General features: G+C 43.8%; 1 protein-coding gene across 5 annotated transcripts in view; it reads right to left on the bottom strand.

Annotated features, from left to right (window-relative positions):
• Positions 1–8310: 8310 nt before the first annotated feature.
• LOC111865867 (neutral ceramidase) overlaps positions 8311–26233 on the bottom strand; it is a gene marked incomplete at its 3' end in the record, with an annotated part of 104999 nt that continues 87076 nt past the window's right edge. For all 5 annotated transcript variants that reach the window (XM_033752019.1, XM_033752016.1, XM_033752011.1 and 2 more), the window contains 4 exon segments: positions 8311–8520; positions 12034–12232; positions 20285–20412; positions 25313–25489. In XM_033752019.1, coding sequence (XP_033607910.1) covers positions 8311–8520; positions 12034–12232; positions 20285–20412; positions 25313–25489 — 714 coding nt within the window.

Here is a 26233-nt window from a genome sequence, read left to right as displayed (position 1 = left end):
CGCTATATTTTCCAAAGCATTATACGTACAAATATGGACATATAAAAAACCGGAAACTCACCAAGTTTTCTTCACACTCTACAAATGTTCTATGTGTGCCCCTTGGGTCACATGACACACGTCCAGGCGGTAGTCGAGCTCGTTCCACACATTTTGTAGCATCATCCTGTCAATGGTCATCACTGCAGCATCGATGCGTTCCCTCAGCTCTACTAGTGTTCTTGGCAGTGGGGGTATGTAAACACGATCCTTAATGTACCCCCAAAGAAAGAAGTCATAAGGCGTTAGATCAGGTGATCAGGGGGGCCAAGTGAACAGAGCTACGTCATCCTCACCAACACGCCCAATCCAGCGATGCCGAAGTTCATTGTTTAGGTAGCGACGAACATTGCCGATACCACCGCAAAATGCGTTGTTTACATGGCGGTTCTTTTCCGTACTCTCTTTTGAATGCGCGTTGCACTGCTATAACAGACGAACATCTCGCATGTTCCAACAAACAGAAACTCTTTTCTTGCTTTGTGGCCATTTTGTAAAGGCACTGAAGTCTTGCTGCCAACTGGTGCACATAATACAAACTTGGTGAGGTTATGGTTCTTTTTATATATCAATCATATTTGTACGTGTATTACTTTGGAAAATATAGCGTTTTAAAAACGAATGTATCATTTATACTATCCCTGTATATAGGAATTCAGTTCGTACCTCACAGGAAAAGTATTACATCACCGCCAAAAGACCAACCGGTTACTACTGTTTTATAGCTGTTGTTTATTGCGGGAACCTTATGAATCACACGAGTACACTGTGGGCAGAATGGAGAGATTTAGTATGTTAAAGCAGGTGATATATATAATAACCACTGCTCTTTAAACAGTCAGTATCACTTTAATAATGTAACACGACGACTGAAGGCCGGAGCAGTTGAGCCAGAAGAGANCAGTTCGTCGAGAGTGGGGCTCTGCATGGGGGGGGGGGGCTGAGAAGATGGCGCTATGAGTTCGATTGGCAGTCTTGCTATGAATAGAATACTTTACGTATGCTATAGTACAGTGATATCTGGAGAGTGTAATTCGGTGAGATTGTTATAGTTCCTGTGTTAAAATCCGTTGTCACGAAACAGATAGTGGGGACTGTAATAGACTGAGGACACTAGTGTGTGTAACAGTGAACTGTAAAGTGTTGAAATAACGATAGTGTTATAGTTATTTGCAGTGCGACCTGTAAGTGGTCAATAAACCCAGTAATCTATAGTCATGCACCAGCCAATGGAAGGAGTCGAAGGACAGGATATTCCCTGAGCAGTTGGACAAAACTGTGGCAAAGTGCGGTTTGGTGTTCAGTAGACACGAATGTCTGGTTTCTCAGCCTATCGGTGCTAATAATGTCGTTAAGTATTCTGAAGGTTCGCGTATAATCTCGGCTCGGAGATCGGTTACTCGGAATGAAATTTTACAAGACCCTCCAAGAAAACGCTGTGATCACCTGCCTTAGAAGTGTTACAGTCACTTCTTCCATATCCTCTTTAATTTATACGGGGTACTTTATAGACATCTGCTATTCGACAGTGTTCTATCTTATGCGTCGTCGGGGAAACAAGCCTCTTTGGGCTAGAGATCCAGAGACGTCGGAGAGAATTCATTACGCTCTGTAGATATTTGCGATGGGAATTTTCAGTGATGTTTCTGTAATGCTCCTTTATTGAGCAATTAATTTCATCTCGAAGGCATATCTGAGCAACGGCATGATTCCATTTTATTAGTTCCATGGCTTTAATCAGCTTTTGGACAAGGTGGAAGGTAAGCTTAAAACATATTCGCAGTGTTTACGGACATTCTGTAATCCAAAAATGTGAAAAACTCCATGGAAACCTCAAATTTGAAAGTGCGTCACTTTTTAAGAAATGCAACATAAGGAGTTAAATAAGAGTGGCAGAGCGGTCAGAGTTCGACCCTTGGGCTCGCAATATCCAAGCTGTGAAACGGGATGTAGGTTGATCCCTTTGCGCAAGTCCAGGTTTCAGAGAGACAGTGAGAACATGTGACTGGCGGCTGTCTCATGTCAGAGCGATCCTGTTCAAGTAAATTGTCACTTTCTACTTGCTGCGTGGTTAAGGGACAGAGACTGATCAGTAACTGTCACGAGAAGCCGCCATCTTGGCTCCGGGTGTGGAGGATCGTAAGTTCGAGATTCTGACAGCTATGATGGGCCATCCACTCCTAGACGGATATACCCAAATCATATTGTCACGTGTAGGAGGGTACGCGTGATGAAATAACGGGTTCTAGTTCGGATGATTGGATTTATTCACAGTTTGGTTACACGCACTCTCTCAATTACGCTCAAATCAGAGCGTTGTCGCTGATTTACATACACCTTATTCGCCGTTGCATACGCACTAGGATTTTCTTTCTTCCACTAGTCGTTCCCTAGCAACGGATCTCCACACCATCGCACACAGAGTCTTCTAAATCACACTTGACATCCTGACAGGCGTGCCCCGAGGCCTCTGAGGCTCAACAGTTTCTGCATAGAGCCAATACGCCACAATATACCTCTCACTTTTAAAGTTTTTCCAAATTTCGGGGTCCGTTTAAGCTTCGGAACCGAAAATCTATTTCCACCAGCAGATGTGATTAAAATTATCCCATTTGTGTAAGTGATGACTCTTATGGAAGTAGACATGTAACTGATCTAACCAGAAACTCTAAGTTCAGTTCAAACTCTGACGAGCTGCCCAGCAAAATTTGCAAAACAGATTGTAGCTAGGGGCGATTTTACTTGTAACATCAGTGTTTCGACCATAATTCGGAACTTAGATGTCTGCAGCCACCTGCTCACGCTAGTTCTTCGTACGCGGATTTTTATACCCTGAAGATGGAAGCGATACGTTCCTCCGAAACTTCGGTTTACACAATATCTACACGGCGCCACATCCGAGAAGACGGCATTCCTCATAGTCACCACCGTGAAAACCTCAAATCTTACATAAATGTTAACACATTTCTCATATTATTCTAAATTACACATTAAACTGTATAATTGTTACTTAATTATTAAAATATATTGCAAATAAGTGCATTCGCAACGCTGCAGATTAACAAGCCTAAATCTGATTAAATAAATGCCCAGTGAATGAAGTGGGGTTTGTGACAAAATTAACAACTCTCATACCTCTGAGGCTATTCTTAAACGCGTCACAAGTACAGTATTTCGCTGGTATATATTTATGTACCGGCTGCCGAATTCGTATCCCGTCGCTGTGTGAACAGTTCCCACCTCTGTCTGTATTCCCCTGCCCAACACATGAGCTGGCCTCTCAATTTAACCCTAAGAAACAAATTAATCCGAAATGAGCCATTCTCGTATGTCCATCTTCCATCGAAGTGAAATGAGTTGGAAGTGGGGACGCTTCCATCTGAAGTGACGCCCAACAAGAGGGACAATAATTACTGGCTGAACGGTTACGCGAATCAAGGCTCTTCCAAGAATTAGGAGTCACTGCTGACGCTACATATCAGCCTCTACACCCCTCTGCTGTTTAGTGCTTCAAAGCACATGAGTAGTTGCTGTATAGTTACACTTTATTTGCGTACCTAATTTTTGTGGTTCTTTTGATTTTAAGAACAAAAGGTAAGCCTAATAATTTCGCTGAATAGCATTAATCAATTTTTCCTGGTAACTGAGATGAGATGTGTGTCCTTCCTTGGCAGCAACAGTACACTTTCAAAACATTAAACTCCTTCGATATATACGAGTATAGCTTAAATATATGTAGGATCAGAACTCAAGATAACCTGTTGGAAAATATTTATGCAATGTGCACACGGCAGCGAATATATAACAATTTTGCCTTTCAGCTTTGTCAGCAACCCTTCACAATGCAGGCTTCATAGTAGCTCAACATCTTCTGTAATCCTCCGAGTAGAATCGAAGATTTGTAAGGGAACTCGTGGCCTACTGAAAGTATTATTGCTCTCTGAAAGGGAATTAGTGACCTTCTGAAGGTATTACTGCTCTCTGAAAGGGAATTCGTGACCTACTGAAGGTATTACTGCACTCTGAAAGGAAATTCGTAACCTACTGAAAGTATTGCTGCTCTCTGAGAGACAATTCTTGGCCTACTGAAAGTATTACTGCTCTCTGAAAGGGAATTAGTATCCTATTGAAGGCACTACTGCTCTCTGAAAGGAAATTCATGGCCTACTGAAGGTATTGCTGCTCTCTCAAAGGAAATTCGTGGCCTACTGAAAGTATTACTGCTCTCTGAAAGGTAATTAGTGACCTACTGAAGGTATTACTACTCTCTGAAAGGAAATTTGTGGCCTACTGAAGGTATTACTGCTCTCTGAAAGGAAATTCGTGGCCTACTGTAAGTGTTACTGCTCTCTGAAAGAAAATTCTTGGCCTACTGAAAGTATTACTGCTCTCTGAAAGGGAATTAGTTACCTACTGAAAGTATTAGTGCTCTCTGAAAGGAAATTCGTGGCCTACTCTAAGTATTACTGCTCTCTGAAAGAAAATTCTTGGCCTACTGAAAGTATTACTGCTCTGAAAGGGAATCAGTGACCTACTGAAGGCATTACTGCTCTCTGAAAGGGAATTCGTGGCCTACTGAAGGTATTACTGCTGTGGAGCCCTACCGCTGTACCAGCCTACTGGGACAGGAATAGTGGAATATCTTTCAGTTGAATATGAACTGTATTCTGATTTATTACTTTTTTTACTTAAAGATATCTTTTAGTCTTGAGTCGTGTTCAAATTATGTATAATGCTTAGTTATTAACGCTCCATAAAATGAGGGGCTGTTTTCTTTCGCTCATGATCATCCGGCCACTCAGTATTAAGCGATTTGGTGTTAACACAACGTTCTGCAATCTACAAGCGTCAGAGTTACGTTAAACCTATATTTCGTATAAAACCATCGAAAAATATTGGCGTATATATTTATATTATAATTTTAATAATGTTTACAAATCTTCTGTTTAGTCATTGTTCATTTCACTTATACATGCATTTTAAAATAATGAGTTATTATTATTATTATTGTTGGACGGGGTGGGTTTCCCCATGCACCGCGACTAATAGTCTATTGTACGTCCCCCTTTGATATTGTACCAGTCGCCATACCCTATCGGTACTGGTGCGTGCTATCAGCCCCGTTCAGCCAACGAGGTCGGCCCTCGGTACCCGATACTTCCCCCATCTACCAGAGGCATTGGAAACTACTTGGGCGGCAAACTTTTTGCCTAATTTTGCTCAGAGGTCTCCTAGAGACATGAGGATCTTTTACGTGCCGTAAATCTACGACACGGGACCCACGGCTTAAAGTCCCTCCCGGAGGACTTGTTCCCTGAATTTTTCCGCCCTTAAAAATTCCACGACTCCGCCGGGTTTGAACCCGCGTATCTTGAGTCATGAGGTGGGAAAAACAATGAATAACTTTGCATTCTTTTGTAGAAAAGTTACTAATAAAATGTTGCAATAACTAGCTTCATACGAGTTCTTTGTCAGGAATAACCAAGTTTTTAACAACGGAATGCCGAAATTATTGTTAATGTAGTTGACGAAACATTCTTTTCGAGTTTCCAATCCGTAATGTTGCCTTACTATTTTCTGTACTACTCTTTCTTTCCTTCCTTCCTTCCTTCCTTCCTTCCTTCTTTTCCCTAAACCTAGACTCTGTGTTTACCTTCATAGTTCCTGCCTCAGGAACTCGTGCAGCTCCGTATGCTTTTCATGACGCCGAGTTCAACGTTACAGCCCATTGTCAGAGAGTTACGTTTCTTTCATTTTGACTTACTTGACTCTGTTTTTTGTAAATTGAAGCACTTGTCAGACTTCCAAAATTTACATTGTCCATAAATCCAAGTGATTAATTTTCAACTGCGAGCCGTGTTATAAGGACATTCAAAGACTTTCAGTTTTGTACAAATTAAAATAAATCTACAAAGAGAAAAACTTTTATTTAAACTTCTGGCCCGTATTCTGAGAGAACTTGATCCAACACCGAACCCGATAATCCTCGCACTTCCCATTCCCGCCATGTGCACGCATGCGCACTAACCATCCAAGCGCAGCGGTTACTGTACTGTTACATTAAGCAGTACTTCGCATTTTGTTCACAGACTGTATTTATCGGTTTTGTATTACTCCAGTATGGCAGAGATGATTTCCCGGAGGAGGAGTCATCGAGCAGTCTTTGTAATGAAGACGCATTGTCTCCTTGCTTAACTAATTAGGCACTACGCCATGAAGACGCATAGGCGAGAAAATATTCTTGACCTCGCAGCTAGATGGAGTCGAGTGGTTAGCTTCACGTCCCGGCCGACTTACCTTCGAGGAAGAGCCTCCAGTACCCTTTCAATAGGGGGCTGAGTGGGCCCCAGAATCGGTCTGGACGACATAGGAAGGAGAAAACTTTCTTCTACCGGGATTCGAACTGCGACCCCTGGGCCGTCCAGTCCCTAGCCAGACACTTTATCGACTGCGAGGTAGGAAGTGACCTTTTAAATAATATTTAAATTAATTTCAGGCTTTAGAGTGTTACTGTATGTGAATACTTCCTCCAAATCGCATCACACACATTCATTCAATGCTAAAGACAAATTCTTCAGACACCGATAGAATAGAAAAGTCACCTCTATATATATGTGTGTGTGTGTGTGTGTGTAAATCGAAAAGTCTTTACCCCTATTTCTTTTCAGCCAAAATATTAGTGTGATTGAGTAACCGGGTTATAAATTCGATGCAACGGGGTATGCTTGGACCGGCCCAGCTCTAACTCTCGGCTGCTCCGCGGCACTGCGCCGCTGTCAGTCGGCGAAGGTGGCTGGTGTTCTCTACACGTCCACGTCGTATGAGCAGCGAGATGTTATTCGTTTTCTATGGAGCAAGGGACGAACGCCCATTGAGATCCATAGGCAAAATGCAGCCGACATATAGGAACAAAAGTCTCGCTTTGAGAAGTGTGCGGTGGTGGTGTTGTGAGTTCATTAATGGCAGGGAAGACCTTAATGACAATGAGCGGTCGCACCTCGCTCACACCGGACAACAATAGCGGCATCTCCAAACTAGTGGTGCGATGAGGCAAATGCCTTAACCGGGGTGGTGACTATGTGAAAAAATAGTCAGAGGTGCTTAGAACGCTGCCTGTATTCTGATTTCCCTGTATGTGTATTATTGTGGCTGAAAAAAAAATAGGGGCAAAGACATTTCGATATATATATATGTGTGGGGGGGCACGCGGTAGCATGATTGGTTAAGGCATTATGCTACAAGCAGGAAGGTCGCGGAATCGAATCCGAATGAGGTGGGCTTTTTCAATTTACTTAATCCTTCCAGCTGCACTATGGCCCTGGGGTCGACTCAGCCTCTAACAGAAATTAGTACCAGGAATATCCCTGGGGGTAAAGGGCGGACAGCGCGTAAGACTAACAACCTCACCGCCATCTGTGAGCCGATTGTCTAGAAAATGTGGGAACCTCAGCATCTCACATCCTCTTCTTCTGGGATCCATTTTACTCGTTTTCTTTACTTACCTCATTCCTTCGGGGTTTCCGACTGAAATTCTGTAGCATTTCGAATGTACCATACATCCCATGTATGCCACCCCTTCAAGTTTACCCTACACACCCTAGAATATTTGGGGTAAAAGGTAAAAAGGGTAAAATTTTCCTTGTGCTTAACTTATTAAGCACTACGCCATGAAGGCTTATGGGGAGGTGGATGTATAGATCCAAGTTTTCTTAACCTCGGTACTAGATGGAGTTGAGTGGTCAGTTTCATGCCCCGACCGCTTTAACCCCGGGGAAAAAGCCCCCGCTACCCATTGAATAGTAGGCTGGGTGGGTCTCAACGACGTGGAGGAGTAAAATTTCTTATCCCCATCGGGACTCGAACTCTGACTCCTCATCAGTTCAGCCCGTAGCCAGTCGCTACACCGACTGCGCTACCCCGGGTCTATAATATTTGGTGTCGAGTATAAATTATGAAACTCCTTCTCGTCCGGCAGCTCTCTCCAGCCTTGTCTTTGTTCCTATAATCAATTAAGCATATCTGAACGCACAGAATCACAGCAAGAAATTCAGCAGGCTGGATGACCTGGTTTTGGTGCTTTGATGGTAGGATTTGAAGAATTACGAAGATGATACGACACCGACTGTCATAATATTCAGATAGATTTTCAAACACACCGAAAGTTACTCTGACTCAGGAGTAAGCTGACGTAAGCTAAGGGGTTAGTGGAAAGTAAATGGTACATGATTACAAAAATTAAACCACTGGAGCCGCCGAAATGCAGTAACTCACCCACGCCTTGCCGAATAGCTTTTCGGCTATCATCCGAGTGCTTTCGAACATGTCCGTGCCGGGACCAGAAGCGATGCAAAATTCATTCCTTCCCGAGCACGTACTGCTGTGCAAATCGCAAGGTCGTCCACTGAACTGACACCGAGGCCCTCTGACGTTAGGCGACACGTCCCCCAGGTTGGTGGCCGCGAAAGCGGCGACGAAAGGACCCTGTAAAATGTAGCATGTGTACATGATCAGTTCAGTTTTCTGATGTATTCATAAAACAGTGCATTAAAACAGATCCTCACATCCTTCACATGTTGACCTTTACGTCATCAAGATATTCTCGTCTGTTATGAAACTGTATCTTCATCACCGTCGTCAAAAAGCTCGTGACTGAATATATTGGGTCTGTGCCTGTGTTTTAGGCACCACGCTATGAAGACTCATGGGGACTGGTCATAAACTCCAGCCTATTTTTACTTTCTCATGCTCGTAATATATATGAGGAAGTATTCTGACCGTGAGAAAGTCGATCCAGAAATTTTGACGTCTTTTATTGGTTTTGAGACCCCCTGAACGAAAAGAAGTGTTGTGTGTGCGTGCGCGTAGTCTGTCTGCCTCAATACAAGAGCATGTAGGCGCGTGGGCCTAGTTACCGCCTGTGCGGATCGACGGGTTTTATTCTTGTTCAGTTTACATGTTACAGGTCGGTGACCGGCGAATATGAAAATTCCAGCTCCGAGAATTGAAACAAATCGAATGGCGAATTTCTCGAAAATCTCTGCAACGATTTTCTTTGGGTCTCGACAATTTGTAGACGCCGTCTTCCTAAATACAACAAACCCTTGCTAATCCGGATTAATGTCGCAAAAGATGGCCCTGAGAGACAAAAAAGTCTTAGAAAACTAAGAAATGGAGAACTTAGTAATGAAGGTAGTACTGATGGAAATAAATAAAAATTATTACTGCAGGACCTTTACTTAAAAACTGTAAGACAATAAACTGAAATCCACCTCAAGCCAATCAGTCTCTCCAGCTCCAATCCGCGAGCGAGGACCCAACGTGAGCGGGTGGCTGCGGTCTGCAGACTCTAGTCAAGTTCGATAGTACACGAGAATGTATTTGCACCACTTTTGAATCTGCGTGCTTACTCTTTACTCTTTATCTACAGTCTTGAAATGGGTTTGTCTTTTGTTATAAAGACAACTCCTCTTCCCTCACTCATTCAACTCCGTCTTTAACACAACTTAAAACTGTTCACAGTCTCTCTTTCATTTAAACCTACGCCTTTGATAAAGTCTGGCACAGAGGACTATTATATAAAATTAAACAGAATCTTCTCATCACTTATTTCAAATTGATGAAGTCCTACATCAACGACAGGGAATCCAGAGTAAGAATCAATCAAGCAATATCTATTAACTTTACTACAAAATCTGGGGTACCGCAAGGCAATGTAGTAGGACCGCTATTATACCTTCTCTATACGGCGGACCTACCAACGGATGATACCACCACAGGAACCTTTGCAGATGATACAGTCATCCTAGCAACCCATGCAGATCCAGCAAAGGCCACCAGTATTCTACAAAACCACTTAAACCAAAAACAAGCATGGCTACACAAATGGAAAATTAAAATAAACGAGACTAAAACTATCCAAGTGAACTTCACGCTAAGGCGAGAGCATTGCCCACAAGTAAGACTGAACAATAACAATATCCCACAGTCTCCAAGCGTTAAATATCTCGGAATCCAGATGGACAGCAGACTCTCTTGGAAAGACCACGTAATCAAGAAACGCAAACAGATAGACTTAAAAACCAAGGAGCTAAACTGGTTAATTGGAAGAAGATCCAACCTATCCATAGAAAACAAAGTCCTGCTCTATAAGACAACAATCAAACTAATCTGGGCTTACGGAATTGAGCTCTGGGGTTGCGCTAGCAAATCAAATATATCAATAATCCAGAGAAGCCAATCAAAACACTTCGAATTATAACAAATGCACCCTGGTATGTAAACAACCAAACGTTACATACAGATCGAAATATACCATACATCAAAGATGTCATCAGAAAAAAAGTACCACATACCACAACAAAGTAGCAAATCACCCAAACGACATACTACAGTCACTCGTTGAACTGCAGCACAATCGAAGACTCCGAAGACACTGGCCAGCTGACCTAAAGGAAAACTAAGGGGAACCTCCCACTGGGGAAGGGACTCGTCACGTCATTAAAGAGCATCACAGCTCTTACGCCAGCAAACTAGCTTATAGAATTGTACATTCTGACTGCTTAATAAATAAATAAATAAAAATAAACCTACATTAAAATAGCATCTATTGATACATGTTTGACCATACTTGGCCATCTTCAGGCAACTGTTCGTTTTTTAAGCTGTCGCACTGCATTAGGTCGTTAAGTCAATGTGTTTCCATGCTGTTCCATATCGCTGTTCACACTAAAATGTGTTTGCTTGCCTCCTTCGTGTGTTTGCTCTCACTAGTTGGGAGCATATTCCTTATATCAAAAATATGCAACAGCATGGAAATACACACACTTACGATCTAGTGCAGTGCGACAGTGGCAAAAAGTGAAGCAGTTGCATGAATATGGCCATGTATGGCCGAAACATGCAGCAATTAATGTGATTTTAATGTTATATTAAATTAAAGAGAAACTGTGAACAGTTTTAAGCTGCATTAAACACGGAGGTGATTGAGTGAGTGATACACCAACAAAAAAATATATGCGTTTAGTCCGCAAGCGAACTATATCGACCGAGCGACCGCCGCTTGTCGGCAAAGTTTAGTGCCAACTTTAGCGGGTAGAGCGTGTCGCGTGGTCAACGCAACGAATCCCCACGGCCGTTAATTTCGATTTTCTAGACCGGAGCCGCTACTTCCTTGAAATAGCTCCTCAATTATCCTCACGAGGCTGAGTGGACCCCTTCCAGACCCACTTCTCAGAAAATCTAATAGGCCCGGGAATCGAACCCGGATCTCTGGGTCGGTAGCCAGGAACTCTGACCACTAGACCACAGAGGCGGTCACATCAATGCAACAGGATGCTCTAATATAACATTACAACTCCTTATGTTTCTCAAGAAACAACTGCCAGCAACACAATAACAATACTCGTATAAGTGGTAGCTTTTCGGTACTCTGCTCTAAAGCTGAAACACAGAATCCCCCACTAAGTATTTCTCGCGTTCGGATAATAAAATAAATTTAATAAAGCGCCTGATAGTAACGGGAAGAGCAAATATAGGTGAGAACTGACACAAATAAAAATAATTACATCAGCATGGTTCAGGGTCTTTGTTGAGAAGTCAAGAGTTGCTCGCTTGCGACCAAGTTTCTTTATGGTCTATTTTAAAAAATTTCGCTGTAACCTACGCATCGGCCAGTGATCACTGTAGATTGTAAAGAGTTCGGATGATTCTGTCTAACACTCGGGATTACTGGGTCCAGTGACAGGCTGGCACTCTCTAACGGACCAAACAGAGTAGGTATCTCCCATCGCTTCACCCGACGAAGCAAACAGTTCTAGTTTCCAAAACGCCGTGCTCTTTAGAAGACCGGACGTAGGGTAATGTCCAAAACCCCTGTAATGACGAACTCTCATCTGATGTGTATTCTCGCAGTAGGATTACTAGCTTCCGTGAATGTCCACTGAAATATGAACCTCATTCTGAGTCACTGAGGTCCATTTCCGAGGGTGACATTACCTTGCCAATAAGTTGTCCTGGGTTCATACGCTGCTCAAACAAAATGGCAGCATACCCCACATTGTCGCTGGACACAAGAGTGTTGGTATTGTTCATGCTGGTTGGATGAACGGCGAACCAGATGATGGCTCCTATAGGTTTCCCGTCGTCCCGTACCAGCCTCAGTTGCACCATGGTCTTATCTACGTCATACGGATATCTGCAATGCAAGGGATGTTGATGTAATGTCCCAGTATTTACACAGACAGACTGAATCAGCTACCGGGCCGAGAATCGAAGCAGGGTCCCAACTGTTTAACTGCAAAATACGACTTAAATTTTTTCTATCATGAAATTTTAATAATGAGTTTTGTAATTTGTACTCTTCAGCTTTTTGGACTTTGCCCATCGTCCGCTATTCTAAAGAATAGAAACAGATCCAGTTTCTGAAACGCCGTGTTCTTTAGAATAGCTGACGATAGACGAAGCCCAAAACCCCAGTGATCCCGAATGTTATGAGCCATTGTCAGAACCCTTTAGAGCGATAGAACTTGACTGTGAAGCTTTCCCATTAGCCAGGCGAGAGCTGTGTGGCACCGTAACAGAGGGGGTCAAGCACATCGAATTTCTACTATCAGACATCACAATAAATAAACAAATGAACACTTTATACTCAAACAAAATCAACTGGTAGATATCTAAAATCTCTCCTGTTTCATTGTGAAATGCCTGTGCTTTAAAAGCAGCTCTTAACAGAAATTAACTTTACTGCCTTTGTTATAAAACAGCACGCGCAATAGGAAAACCTCGACGAACAACTGTTAAAACAAAAATACTGAGTCAATATAAAATTTTCCACTCCTTGAAAACGAGCAAATAATTGTCCTGAAACACATGCGTGTGTGTGTGTGTGTGTGTATGTGTGTGTGTGTGTGTGTATGTGTGTGTGTGTGTGTGTATGTGTGTGTGTGTGTGTGTGTGTGTGCGAGAGAGAGAATATTTTATTTATTTGCTGTAGGTCTATGGTGTATGTACATGGCACGAACTTTCATAAACCGAGTTCTCGGAATTCTTCGATCTGTGTGATTCTGTGAAATATTATGTCAGTCATGAAACAGAAAGCTTTAGATAATATATTTCATCTGATATAAAATTGTAACAGCTATGCAAATTATACATAGTTTGATGCTGGAAATGAATAGGCCTCTTTTACCGACTGCCGCATATACTAGGCCCACAGGCCTATATCGTGTTTACTTGATCTACAGAGTGGTTTAAAATTGCGTTTGTGCTTACGTAGGGAACTGGAAAAGAGAAGCTATGCTCTGATGAATAACAAAGGAGAATGGTGTAACGGTACGGTAGGCCGCACACCGGCATGCGTCAAGACATGTATCGTAACAGTCAAGATACGATGTCTGCGACATGACGCAAAGAAAAGAGCACAGTTGAGACGAATGAGATTATGAAAACGGCCGCACACTGGTCTGAGTCATGCTGCTGATGTCATTCGTTTCAATTGTGCTCCTTTCTTTGAGTCATGTCGCAGACACCGTGTCTCGACTGTGTGTGCGGCCTACTTAACTCTTTAGGATAGTATTCGTGAAGTACTTGGTTCGAATTTCAGCGAGCTTATCTGCTACACTGACTAAGAATTCTCTTCGTTTTCCCCAGCTTCTAGAAACAAATTCTGGAATTCATTTATTTATGGCTCTACAGCCCTCTGTTGGGCCTTGGCTGCTTTTTCGCTTTCTTGATCATTTACACAGTCGGTAGGATTCCTTGGACGGGGGATCAGCACAAGCACAGAATAAACGCACACAGACATCCATGCCTCAAGTGGAATCTGAAACTACTATCCCTGCGTTTGGAACGGGCGAAGAAAATTCATGCTTCAGACCGCACGGGCACGGGGATTGGCAAATTTTGGAATAGTTAAGTGAACTATAATATGATTGCTGTCCTTCTTCATATGATCACCTCCCTTTCCATTCGACGACATGTATCCTAACCTGTGCGTATGAAATGCGTTGTTAAATAACCTATGGATGTAGTGGTTCCGCCTTGGGGGGCCGGCAAGGATGTCCACACACATGCATACGGCTGTTATGGTTTCGCAGTATCACATGTGAACACTGACAAGAAGACTTCGCCGCGTCTAACGGAACTGTCCTGTAATGCGGGCGTGTGAGACGAAGAAAGCCACCGATCGGTAACGTCTGTCTCTACCTGCAAATCTAAGAAGTAAAGGCCATGAAGACGTCTAGGGTAGTCTATTTATGTATTGCTCAACGTATTCATGACCTCGGCATTAGCTGGAGGTGAGTGGTCAGCTTCACGCCCCAGCCGCTTCACCCTTGGGGGAAAGAGCCCCCGTCAAGTTAGAAAGCTCTAAACAGTATGCAAAACTAATATTCTAAGAAGTGCCTCCCGAATTTCCAGACGCTAAGAATCCTATACATATATACAGGGTGTTTCACGACTTTAGGGCATAACTGCAGGAGATGTTTTTTTAGGTCTTTGTGATCAAAAACGTTCATATAAACATGTGTCCGATTTTGGACGGTTACGGAGTTATGGCCGTTTTTTCATTCCCGTACACGCCCTCCAGTGAACCGCGTCTGTCAGCTGGCGGGTAGCTATTTTAGCCAGCTACAGACAGAGGGATCTCGTTATCTCGACACTTGAGAGGCACCTAAGACATGGTGGGTTGGTATGTCCGGCGCGGTTCACAACCGAGCGGCAGCCTGTGTTGCGGCCGGCGGTGGCATTTTCGAAAATTAGCTTTAAGCACCAATAAATTCAAATTAAAGATAATTTCACGAAGTTAGCTTTACATTCATACTTTAAATGTATCATGTATTATGCTGGTTTATTATTTTGTTCCGTTTATTGTCAGTAATCGTTACCTTCTATTCTGGGTTTAAAACGGTCTAACTCCGTAACCGTCCAAAATCGGACACATGTTTATATGAACTTTTTTTATCACAAAGTCCTAGAAAATCACCTCCTGCAGTTATGCCCTAAAGTCGTGAAACACCCTGTATATATAATTTAGATTTAGTAGGCTGACGACCTTACCGTCATCTATGAGCCGATTGTCCAGATAATGTGGGAGCCTCCACATCTCACAACCCAGTGGGCCTCCAGGCCTGTTACAGGGATATCTTTACCTGTTTTAGTAACGCTGTGACTTGTGCTCTGAAGCTGCCGGTTCGAATCTTGGCACAACCCGCTGATTGACCATTCGATTATTCGTCAAACTGAGGCGATGTTCTGAATTGTTTGCTGTGTTTATGATATTATTTTAATGTTTATCGTTTATTGTTTTATTGGATAAAATTATTAGGGCCTAAACTGATAGAGGGCCGGTCACGGTAGCCGAGCGGTCTAAGGCATGTACTGTCTTCGCTCGCTTGGAAACCGGGATCGTGGGTTCGAATCCCACTCAGGGCATGGATGTTTAGTTTGTGTGTGTGCTTTTGTCTGCATTTGTGTGCAGGTAGAGGCCTTGCGACGAGCTGATCACCCGCCCAAGGAGTCCTACCGAATGTGTAAGATCTAGAAAAACCGAAGTGAACGGAGAAGTTCATGGAGGTAGGGCTAGGCCCACTGGGGCTGTAGTGCCAAAGAAAAGAAAACTGATAGAGACAATCTATACTTTGAAATTAACATCAGCAATATAGAACATGTCCCAATAACTGAGTGGGTTACCACGCTTGTAACATGCCTTCCCTGTTCGAATGTCTCGTGAAGCACCGCACAACGAACTGAAGTTCCCTCTCATTAGTTTCAGACAAATATATCAGGATAGAATACATAACGAAATCTTCGCTGTTGTTACCTCATCGTTACATAACGAGGAACTGTATAATATTGTAACGTGTAGACCCGTTGCTTAGTAATGACTATAAACAACGCCCTCTGCTACACAACGACCGCGGAATAAGCTAATATACGGCAGCCGTGGCTGAGTAACGGCTTGGAAAACAAACACGCCTACAGAAACGATTGAACTACAACAATGAGCGGTGTTTTCTACACGGTCCATGCCAAGGAGTTATAAACGGAACAAGTTTAGAGTTTAGTTAGTCAATTATCGGGGCTGCAGATACGCGGGAGAGGAAATGCAGAAAAGTCGCAAGGAACACCCAAGAATACAACGGGGTGTTCTCTTCAAACCTCTCTACTTCAGGAGTGTCCGCGGCGGCTCTCCGAAGTGGCGGTTTTCCTCGGTCCTAGAGCAAGTGCTGAGTTGATACCCAAATTCCACGTTGCACTGCATGCCTCACATGCAGCCCTCCCATTGATAACATCAAAATTTCGCCTTAATATAGCCCTCCCAAAGTTGGCTAAAAATTTTACTATAATACACCCCTTCCAGCGTCATAAAAATATATTTAAAAAATCCGATTATATGCTCTACCTACACCAAAAGAACAAGTGGGCACTGCCTGAGAACCTTCTAAATTGGAGATATAGTTTCTTACGCCCCCCCCCCCAACGTAGTGTCTCTCACTCCCTCCCCCCCTACCTCTTATCCTTCACACACACACAGGAAAGTAGGCAGTTAGTTCTTCCCAGAAATTCTTGTTCATGTTGATATCAGTTATATTTACTTTCTTTCTTAAATACTGATTATCTTCCAAAAGTCCATAGGAGAGCATTTCCCTGGTGTACACCCCTCCACTTCTGTTACTTCAAATGTTCCACTCTTCCGAGGTGGCACAGAGCAACAGCAGTGACCTCAGATATGCCAGGTCCATCCACAACGGAACCGAGGGTCCCTGCAGCCTTACACCAAGAACAGACAACAGGTCAGTCAGTTTGGGCTCCAGATGAAAACAATTTGCCTCAAGACAATATGTTGACAGCAGTAACTGCAGTACAGCAAATTGTGGTGCCGTGTCACAGGAGGGCAATATGGTGACCATTACCAAAATTGTCTTAAAACTCACGAAGCAAAATAGCCAGTAGATTGCACAGACGGGAGCAACTAAAGATCTGTTTGTACTGAGCCTGGACTGAAAGGGGCCTTGTATACGTGTATACTGAGTATACACTTATGTAATAACAAGTAAAATGTAAAGGACAGACCCGTCCTCTCGCCAGAGAGGTCGCCCCACATCAACAAAAAAGCTAATGTTAGACAGAAATAAAAATCTGGTCCTAAGACTGGTCGACTGATCGTCGGTCGTAACATAACTTTGAGTTTAGTCAGTTGTGTGTTCACTCCCTGTGGAGGAGGGATCGAATACCTACACCGCAGACCTGCGAGTCGTAAGAACCAACTAAACTAACTCCGTGGTTTCAGTCCGCAAGCGAACCATACCCACCGAGCGACCGCCGCTTGTCGGCGAAGTTAGTGCCAACTTTAGCGGATAGAGGGTGTCGCGTGGTCGGCGCAATGAATCCCCAAGGCCGTTAATCTCGGTTTTATAGATCGGAGCCAGTCGTAGGCGGCGACTAAAATGTAACCCTGTGCCTGAGGGTGTAACCAGGTCACCCTGTTTCTGCGGGATACAAATACGGGGACCTGGCCCTCCAAGTTGGGAGAATCTGGAATCTGAGACAGTAAACTGTGGTCATGAGTCCCGCGGGATTCAGACATGAGAATGACTGCTCTGGCGGGGACCAGCAGCAATTGTAAACGACAGACCCATCCTCTCATCACAGAGGATGTTACATAAGGACTATGACGGCAAATGTCAAGTTGAAAAAAAAATACTGATCGTGAGTCTCGAGGGACTTGTCGTCAAGATGAACTGATTGGCGGTAAACCGCCAGTCGTAAAGTAACTCTGACTGTGAGTTTAGTTCATTTGTGGGATATTCGCATCCGATAAGGACGTTAGCAAAGGGCATTGTTAAGATCCGCTACCAGTAACGTTTAGTGAAGAGATGGAAGACTTTACGTGTGCTGCTACAGTGATCTTTAGAGTGTGTAAACCAGTGAGGCCGTTGAACGAGTAGTTACTTACAGTTACGAACTGTGTATAAGTGTTCAATAAATCCAATCACCAATCCAGTCCCCGTCTACAGTCACACTCACACACGTGAGAGTATTATGGAAATTTTCAGTGGCTACGACCGATTGCAACGTTTTTAGAATTACGTCCCATGAGACTACCTGCGATTGTGCAGTCTTATGTTTCTCAACCAGGTGTATGTGGGCCACTGACAGTCCACGAATTCTGTTGAACCGAAATTATTCTGTTTGGCAACTAACGAAGTTTCCGTTTCGTTACCTTGCGGCCACTAAGTACTTGGTATCGCCTATTTCGTCTATTACATCTCTTCACTTTCAATAATCACGAAAAGGCGTTAATTAATCTGTCTTAAATAAACATCTTTAGAATTGTCAGTAAGAATTGCACGACTGTGTGTGCTGCGAAGTGTGAGATGACTATGCCTATTGGCGAACGGCTCACTGCTGTTGTGCCAGGGAAGGCTAACAACCACTGACATAGTCAATCTGCGTGTTGTTAGACATCGAAGTAAGTGTATAATGAACCTGGGATGAGAAGTATGAACCTTACTTATGAGCGCATTAGTGTTGCATGCTGTTAAGCTTCTTGGTCGCAAGCGGAGCTTTATCCTTCCACCCCTGCAACGTAGTGGCAGCCTTGTGGCTTAGCTAAGTTTTGCGTTACTCTGCAGGAGTTTGTCTTCTCGTCTCGCCTCTCTGTTTAGCTCAGTCGAAAATCATATATTAAGGGTTTACACATTAATAAAATATTACACTTGGGTATGGGTTTGTATGTCTGTCTTTGTCGTTTCACATAACTTGGAAATCACTGCTGCCGTTGATGTGTCGTTGTTCCTTGGGAAACGTACCAGCTTAGACGTAGCATTAATAAAATGTTTTCGATAACGTTGAAATCACCTTCTTAAGGTAAAGCTGCCTTATTCGTTGGTGTTATTTCATTAGGTTTCATCTTTACGACTGGCATTAAGTTCTGTCGACAACATTAATAATATCGTGACATGTAAATCCATTACTAGGCAATGCCCGAGGCACACACGCGGCCAACAGTACTGGAGCGGTGTTCTGTGTCCGCGGTGGCTTCACACAACAGTAGGCAACAGTCGTGTGACGTGTTTTCTCAGGTCCGTGTCGAGACCGTTGCTAGGCAGCGGCCAGCACGCCAATAGAGTGGCTGGGTAGCGATCACGTGACATGTGTTTTCTGTGCGTGGTCCGTGCCGAGAATGGAAATGGGAATTTAGTTCAGTTGACCGTAGGAGATAGCAACGGGGTGTCGTAGTTGAATTAGAATTCGGCCTGTGAAGACATAGCGTGTGATTAGAAGATTTAGTCACAGTGAGACTGTTTTAATTCTGTTACCAGATTACGAGTAGTGAAGACTGAGAATCTTAGTGCGTGTGTAACGGTGAATTGTAAATTGTGTAAATCAGCGACAGCGCTGTACTAATTGTAATTAGGAGTGACTGTGACCGAAGTACCAGTAAAGCCAGTCATCCGGTCTAGAACCCGTTATGTTCGCCACGCGTACCCCCTGCATGTGACAACATTCTCAGTTAGTCGGCCCATACACGTACGAGTCTGGCTCGCGAGTCCGGCTCGGCGAGGAGCCGGGCTGGGGTTATTTTTACCACACACGTATGGGCGTGACGACCCACACACGGACGAGTTTGGCTCATTGGAATCCGAGCCGAGTCGAACTCGCGAGCCAGACTCGTACGTGTATGGGCCCCCTTACATATTGACTGCCTCAGGCTAGAAGCGGCCACTATCCAATAGGTTCTCCCATCCGAGATGGACGTCCAACCCCAGTAGGAGGTTGTGACCTAACTGATATAATAATCCTAGGTATACTGTGTAAAACTGAAGATTTGTGGTGTGCTATTCTGGGTTATGACATATTATGTAGTCCCTCAAGTTAGTACTGTCATTCCTAAGGAACATGCTTTCTCCATCTTCGGGGAAGTATATTCCTCGGAAACGCTGATATCCACCTACCAGAGCACAACGCAGTATCATAATTCAGAAGACCGTTATGGGAAACTAACTATACTAGGTGAAGTTATATGTCACTACATTTCCACGCATCTTTTATTCTTCACTCACGTGATGTCTTTTGGTTTAAAACAACTGTCTGAGCATATAACTTCCAAATAATCGCAGTTTATTTTCTTCTAAGTAAACTTACTGCAATTTTTTTGGAAAGGTATGCCATTTTAAAGTGACGTCACAGAAAATGTGACGTAATATCGCACGCAAGTGAGTGGTCTCTTGTTGATGTGACGTACTTAGCACGTTCAGCGGCCGGATTAGCCAGGTATGCTGTTGGACTCCTGTTGATGTTCACACCCACCAACTCCCCTTGCGTCACGTACACCCTCCCGCTGCTCATTGACTCGTGAGCTCGCCGTATACTCTGGGAACACAAACATAACCTTCGTGTCAAGACAGTATTACCCAACACCGTGGCACGCATGAATTATTCAGCCTGTCAAGGAATCCCCTGTTGTTATGTAGCTTCATCACAGTCACTACTAAAGCCCGTCACAGGATATAGCCTGAGCTATTTCAATTAATTGCGCATTTAGTCACCTTATTCCTCTAAAATGCATTCTAATGTCGGGCTTATATTTCATTCGTTTCTCAGTATTCCAAGGCTTCTCCTCCTCTAAGGTTTCCCAACTAAAATATTGTGCCCATTTCTTATTCATGTGCCCCACCTACCTCATTCTTCTTCATTTCATCAGCCTAAGAGCACAATGCTGGGAGTAAAAGTAACCAAGCTTCGAGTTATATCTCACAGTTTCTCGGTTAATCTGTTAATCCGTCCAAACACTCGTGTTATTTTCGCAGTAAAGGTAAAGGTAAAATTGTCCCTGTAACAGGCCGTGGAGGCCCATAGGGTTGTGAGAGGTTGAGGCTACCACAGCTTCTTGATAATCGGCTCAAAATGGCGGTAAGGTTGTCAGCTTCAAGCGCCGGCCGCCCTTTAGGCCGCAGAAAGATTCCTGGTACTCATTTCTGTTAGAGGATGAGTCGACTCCAGGGCCATAGTGCGGCTGGAAGGATTAGATTGAAAAAATATCCACCTCATCGGGACTCGAACCCACGACCTTGCGGCATGTAGCATGGTTCCTCAACCAACTACGTTGCCTCGTACCCCTTCTTTCCGAAGTACCGAACATATCTTCTCTCCTCAGACAGAAAAGCAGTTTCGCACTGCTATTACGAGGTCAATTAATATTCATATTAATATGACGCCATCCTCGGGGAGGATGACTGAACCACGGCTGTGTCTTCGGTGGGGACGTATCATAGACCAGGCATACGTTGGGACACAGATTTGGGACACCTCGTGGTCCCGCCGGGCAACGACAGTCTCGGGATCTGGATTAGTATGACCAACTGGGAGTGGCGGCTAAGTTCCCATAAAGGGCAATGGCTATGTGACCGGAGCCTCCCATGCGGTGGCATAATGACTCTTGGGTTTCAATACGAGGTACCCAGGACGAATGCGAGAGAGCACTCCTATGGGGGTAGCTTCGGCTACTTGAGCTATCTTCCTAGAGTACCGATAAGGTGCCGCAAGCTTTCGTGCTCAACACTCTAAAACGGTCTGACCAACCCATGTGGAGGGGTGGGAATGGGGAAGCTCAGAAGCAACCCCCAGGGGCGATAATATCATGTAGGATGCCCCGGTCGCAACCTCATGACTAACTGGTGTCGCATTTTAAATAATGTTCAACATCTTCTAAATACATCTAATGAATGTGGGCTTATGGAGGTTTGTTTAAACAATCAATGTTTCCACAGTCCGTGAATAATGCAACAATTGTCTATTCACCATTTAACACTTAACACAACATGTTTCGGCCATAGATGTCCATCTTCGGGTTTCTTAACGAATCCAAACATCGGAGCTGTGCAACGGTTTGGATGCATTAAGACACCTGAAGATGTCCATCTATGGCCGAAACATGTTGTGTTAAGTATTAAATGGTGAATAAACAACTGTTGCATTATTGACGGAATGTGGATAAACAGACGTTTAATTATAAATTTGTAACAGTATTCTGAAATACATAATTGTTTAAACAAGTTAACATTAACTGAATACTGCAATGATCCAAGTATCTCTCACGCAACACGTTATCCCATTTCTTGTCCGGCAACTTCTCCATCTCTAGTGACAAGCGGGTAGTCTATGCAGAAGAATCCTGCGCTTTCCACAGCTTCATATACCAGACATCATTTTGGGAAGGCCCCCACGTCTTGGACGGCTACGAGTCGTTCTAATGTCATCTGCGTGCAAGGGTACAAAACAGGTCCACTGGACATCAACTGATAAACGCGGAACGGTGTTCCAAATACAGAGTTGATATAACACGGTGACTGCAAAGAAAGGGAATGCAGTTACAGGTAGTTCCGGGGTGCTGGAACGGGAACTTGGGGAAAACGCAAGAAATCTTTGCATGCTGCCATTTCCATGCATTCTTCACCTTTCTACCTTCTTACATCTTCTCCTTTCTTTCTTTTTCGAACATCATAACATCTTTTTTTTATTGCTAGTGGGGTGGGACTAAGTCCCTTGTACTGCGGCCACTTCTGGCCTATTGTACCAGCCCCAGATGATAGGTGAGGGTGATTATGGAGCAATTTGTGGAATGAAGATTGGCAGGGGAAACCGAAGTACTCGGAGAAAACCTCCCCCAGCGCCACTTTGTCCACCACAAATCCCACTTGACCAGACCCGGGATCGAACCCGGGCCGCCGCGATGAGAAGCCAGCGACTAACCGCTTGAGCTATGGCGCGGCCCTTCGCAACATCTTAAAATGTATAATACTGAGCTTATGTCCTATCTATCATACGCAGGCAGTAGGCTCCAATACTACTATCAGTACCGTCGCCATTCGCCGACTCCATTTGCACTTTACGCCAGGCAGTGGCTCCATCTAAGTATGAGAATTTTCGGTACCAAATCGAACGTTACGATAACCGTGTTCACTGCTGTCCAGTTTACTCAAATCGTACGGTTATCATAAAAAAAAGTGAAATCAAAATATATATATATATATCTACTGTATTTCAATTTTATTTCTCACAGCTGGCGTTAAAATAGGCTCCTATTCGCGAGTTTGCATTACAGCCCTGCACGCATGACTAATAAGCTCTATGTATAAAACTCACATCAGAATTCGTGATATCTCGATTTCTGATGAAAATTAAAAATATCGATTATTCCAGTCAGCTGAGTGTTTGTCGCATCTGGTATGGCGTGGGACTAAGTTCACGTGTCTGGTGTAGAGAGATTCGGCCCATTCTAAACTAAATTTCGGTCGATTTACGGGCTGTTCAAATCGAAATTATCTTAATACATTACGTCGAAATGACACACGAGACCATTAGAATGGAGTCTGTAATAGAAGCTGCTGAAAGCGAGAATTATTTGTTACAGGCACTTTCCAGAGGGCATGTGGTAGTGTAGTGGGTTGAAGCAGTGTGTTACATGCCGAAAGATCGCGGGTTCGACTCCTGATGAGGTCCTTGGATTTTTCAATTGACCTAATCCTTCCAGCCGCATTATGGCCCTGGGATGGACTCAGCCTCTAACAGGAGTACCAGGATTCTTCGTGAGGGTAAAGGGTGGATGGCGCGTGAGGCTGACAGCCTCATCGCAATCTGTGAGTCGATTGTCCAGATAATATGGGAGGCTCGATGTCTCACAACCCTATAGGCATCCACGGCCTGTTACAGGAATTGCTTTACTTTACCTTGCAAGCACTTTCCCGTTTATCGTTCAACTTACGTATATGCAAAAATGTTTTCAGAAATATCGCGGAAGTCAAAAGTGTTTCATATGTGAGTTCTCTCAGATTTTATTGTTGTCTTCAGACACAGAGCGATAAAATGCAAAAATAAACAGGAATCCTCAAACGAGCGTGTGGTGGCTGCTTCGCTTTAAAGTCTTCAATAATTGAAGAGATTACCGTAACTTATGTGTTAATTATTATAGAACTCTGTGATTTCCATTACGTAACATTCGCCAGAAATAACCTCTCTGTTTTTGACAAGTTAACGTATTGTAAAGAACATTTTAAAATTATTGCGTGCTGCTTCTACCCCATATCCCCACACTAAGCTGTTATTCATTAGTTACTGCTATAATCGCTAGGAATAAACTCGGACACTCCAGTATTCTGCGCACTGAGGTTCTCACGGCCGTGACTACGAAGGCCAAGAACTTCGGGGTTATAACACCGTGTATTTCGGAGAAACCGCAACTTTCGGCCTGGTTCTGCTAATTCCTCGCTTGGCTTACTGTTTGACCCTAAAGTGGAGCTGATATATGTGTATTCATTGGAAAAGTCGGGCCCTCTCCGAAACACACGGCGTTAGAGTGCAGAAGACCGTATTATTCATACCTCAGGATCATTTTGCCGCTGAAGATGACGATGTTGGTTGACATTCTTTCCGACTGTGTCCACACAAAGATTCCGTGTGGAGAAGGAGTAGAATTCCTCTACCGTAACCCTGCGAGTCGTAGGCAAAGGTACCTGGGGGTATAACTGGGCTACCCTGTGACTGGGGCACATAAATACACTGACCTGTTCCCTCAGGTGGGGCGGAAGTTGGACGTAAGGCTGACGACCTCGCTCCGTAAAAAGAAAATATTGTTGCGAATTCAATGGAAGTGAAAACCAGACGGTCTGTTTCACAACAACTTGGCAAACTAAATATGGACTTTAAAATAGGCACATGGAATGTCTTATCGTGATACAGGCCTGGACGAGGTGTTACAATGATGCTAAAGCTCTGGGGGGGAAAGCTGCAAAACCCTAGCCAGCAACAGACAAATCTGACAGAAGCTTCTGAGGAAGGCTATGACCCCAAAAGGGGCTGTTTTGTTAATGATAATGAACCAGACAAATATAATAAAATTTGCATGATTTCAGGTTTTCACGGCGGTGACTATGAAGAAAGCAGTCTTCTGGGATGTGGCGCCGTGTATATATATTGTGCTAACCGACGTTTCGTAGGAACGTATCGCCTCCATCTTCACCTGCGTTTACTCGACTGGACTTAGTCTGTTAGCACATGCTCATGCGGGTTCTCCGCTCGCGGATTTTTTTCTTCTACCCTGAAAATGGAGGCGATACGTTACTTCGAAACGTCGGTTAACACAATAGATACACGGCGCAACATCCCAAAAGACTGCTTTCTTAATCACAAAATTTGTTCCCGAGAACATCTGCACTCAGTGCTTGAGGATTTCCATTACGATACACTTTTTCTTGTGATATAGAATGCCACTTACTATGACGATTCCTGACAAAAGTGCCATGAAGGTTTGGCGCACGAAGCCAAGTACCGATAGGTCGAAGAGCAGGTTCTGCATGTAGCCGCCCGGTGTGGAGTGGGTGTGGGAACCGCTGAGCATCAGGTTCTGCTCCGTGTACACATCTCCGTACAGCGACTTCAGGCGCGCCAACACCTGCGCAAAAACATGTGCAGTAGGAGTAGTATGTAAAGCCCTTGGGTATGTTCCGCTGCCTCTCTCTTGGATTTGTTACAGTCCGTCCAGAACTGTGGTCATAGTAGCCAAAGGCTTTGGATCTCGTATGATATTTGGAGGAGCTAAAAAAAAGGCCAGACGAGACCTCAGGATAGTGGATGTTCGGGCCAAGATTCGAAGCCGGCACTACCTGTATACAAATCAAAAGCACTGTCGCTTTAGTCAACTGTCTCTGTCACTCCGTGAAGTTTTGTAGGAAGTTAGCAACGTTTTGGATGAACGCACTACATGCAGCTTCGTGTTAGCAGGCAGTAGTTTTCTTCGAAACGCTGGTTAGCTACCTACAAGAATGCACGGCGTCATACCCTCACATGAACACAAAAAATCTGTTCAGAATGAAGTTGTGTCTTTCTTATTTCCTTGTATTTTTGTTTTTCATTTACTTTCTTCATTTTTATTTGTTTGTTCCTGAAGTTTCATTTTTAGATATCAATTACTGCTCTTAGGTACCCAGAATTACATAGCTTTTTGACTTTCTTTATCGTCCGGTATTCTAGAATCTAGGAAACACAACGTTTCGGAATCCGGATCTGTTTCCGTCCTCAGGTGAGTGGGGAGACAATTGCTTTGCTGGGTCCCTTAGAAAGAGCTAACCTCAGTCCAGTCCAGTTACTGAGGTTAGCTTTCCTAAGAGACGCAACAGAGTACGTGTCTTTCCCCCCC

This window comes from Cryptotermes secundus, unplaced genomic scaffold (assembly GCF_002891405.2).
Source record: "Cryptotermes secundus unplaced genomic scaffold, Csec_1.0 scaffold968, whole genome shotgun sequence".
In the NCBI taxonomy this organism is placed as follows: domain Eukaryota; kingdom Metazoa; phylum Arthropoda; class Insecta; order Blattodea; family Kalotermitidae; genus Cryptotermes; species Cryptotermes secundus.
The sequence above is the reverse complement of the archived record's forward strand: the minus strand, read 5'-3'. Positions and strand labels throughout refer to the sequence as shown.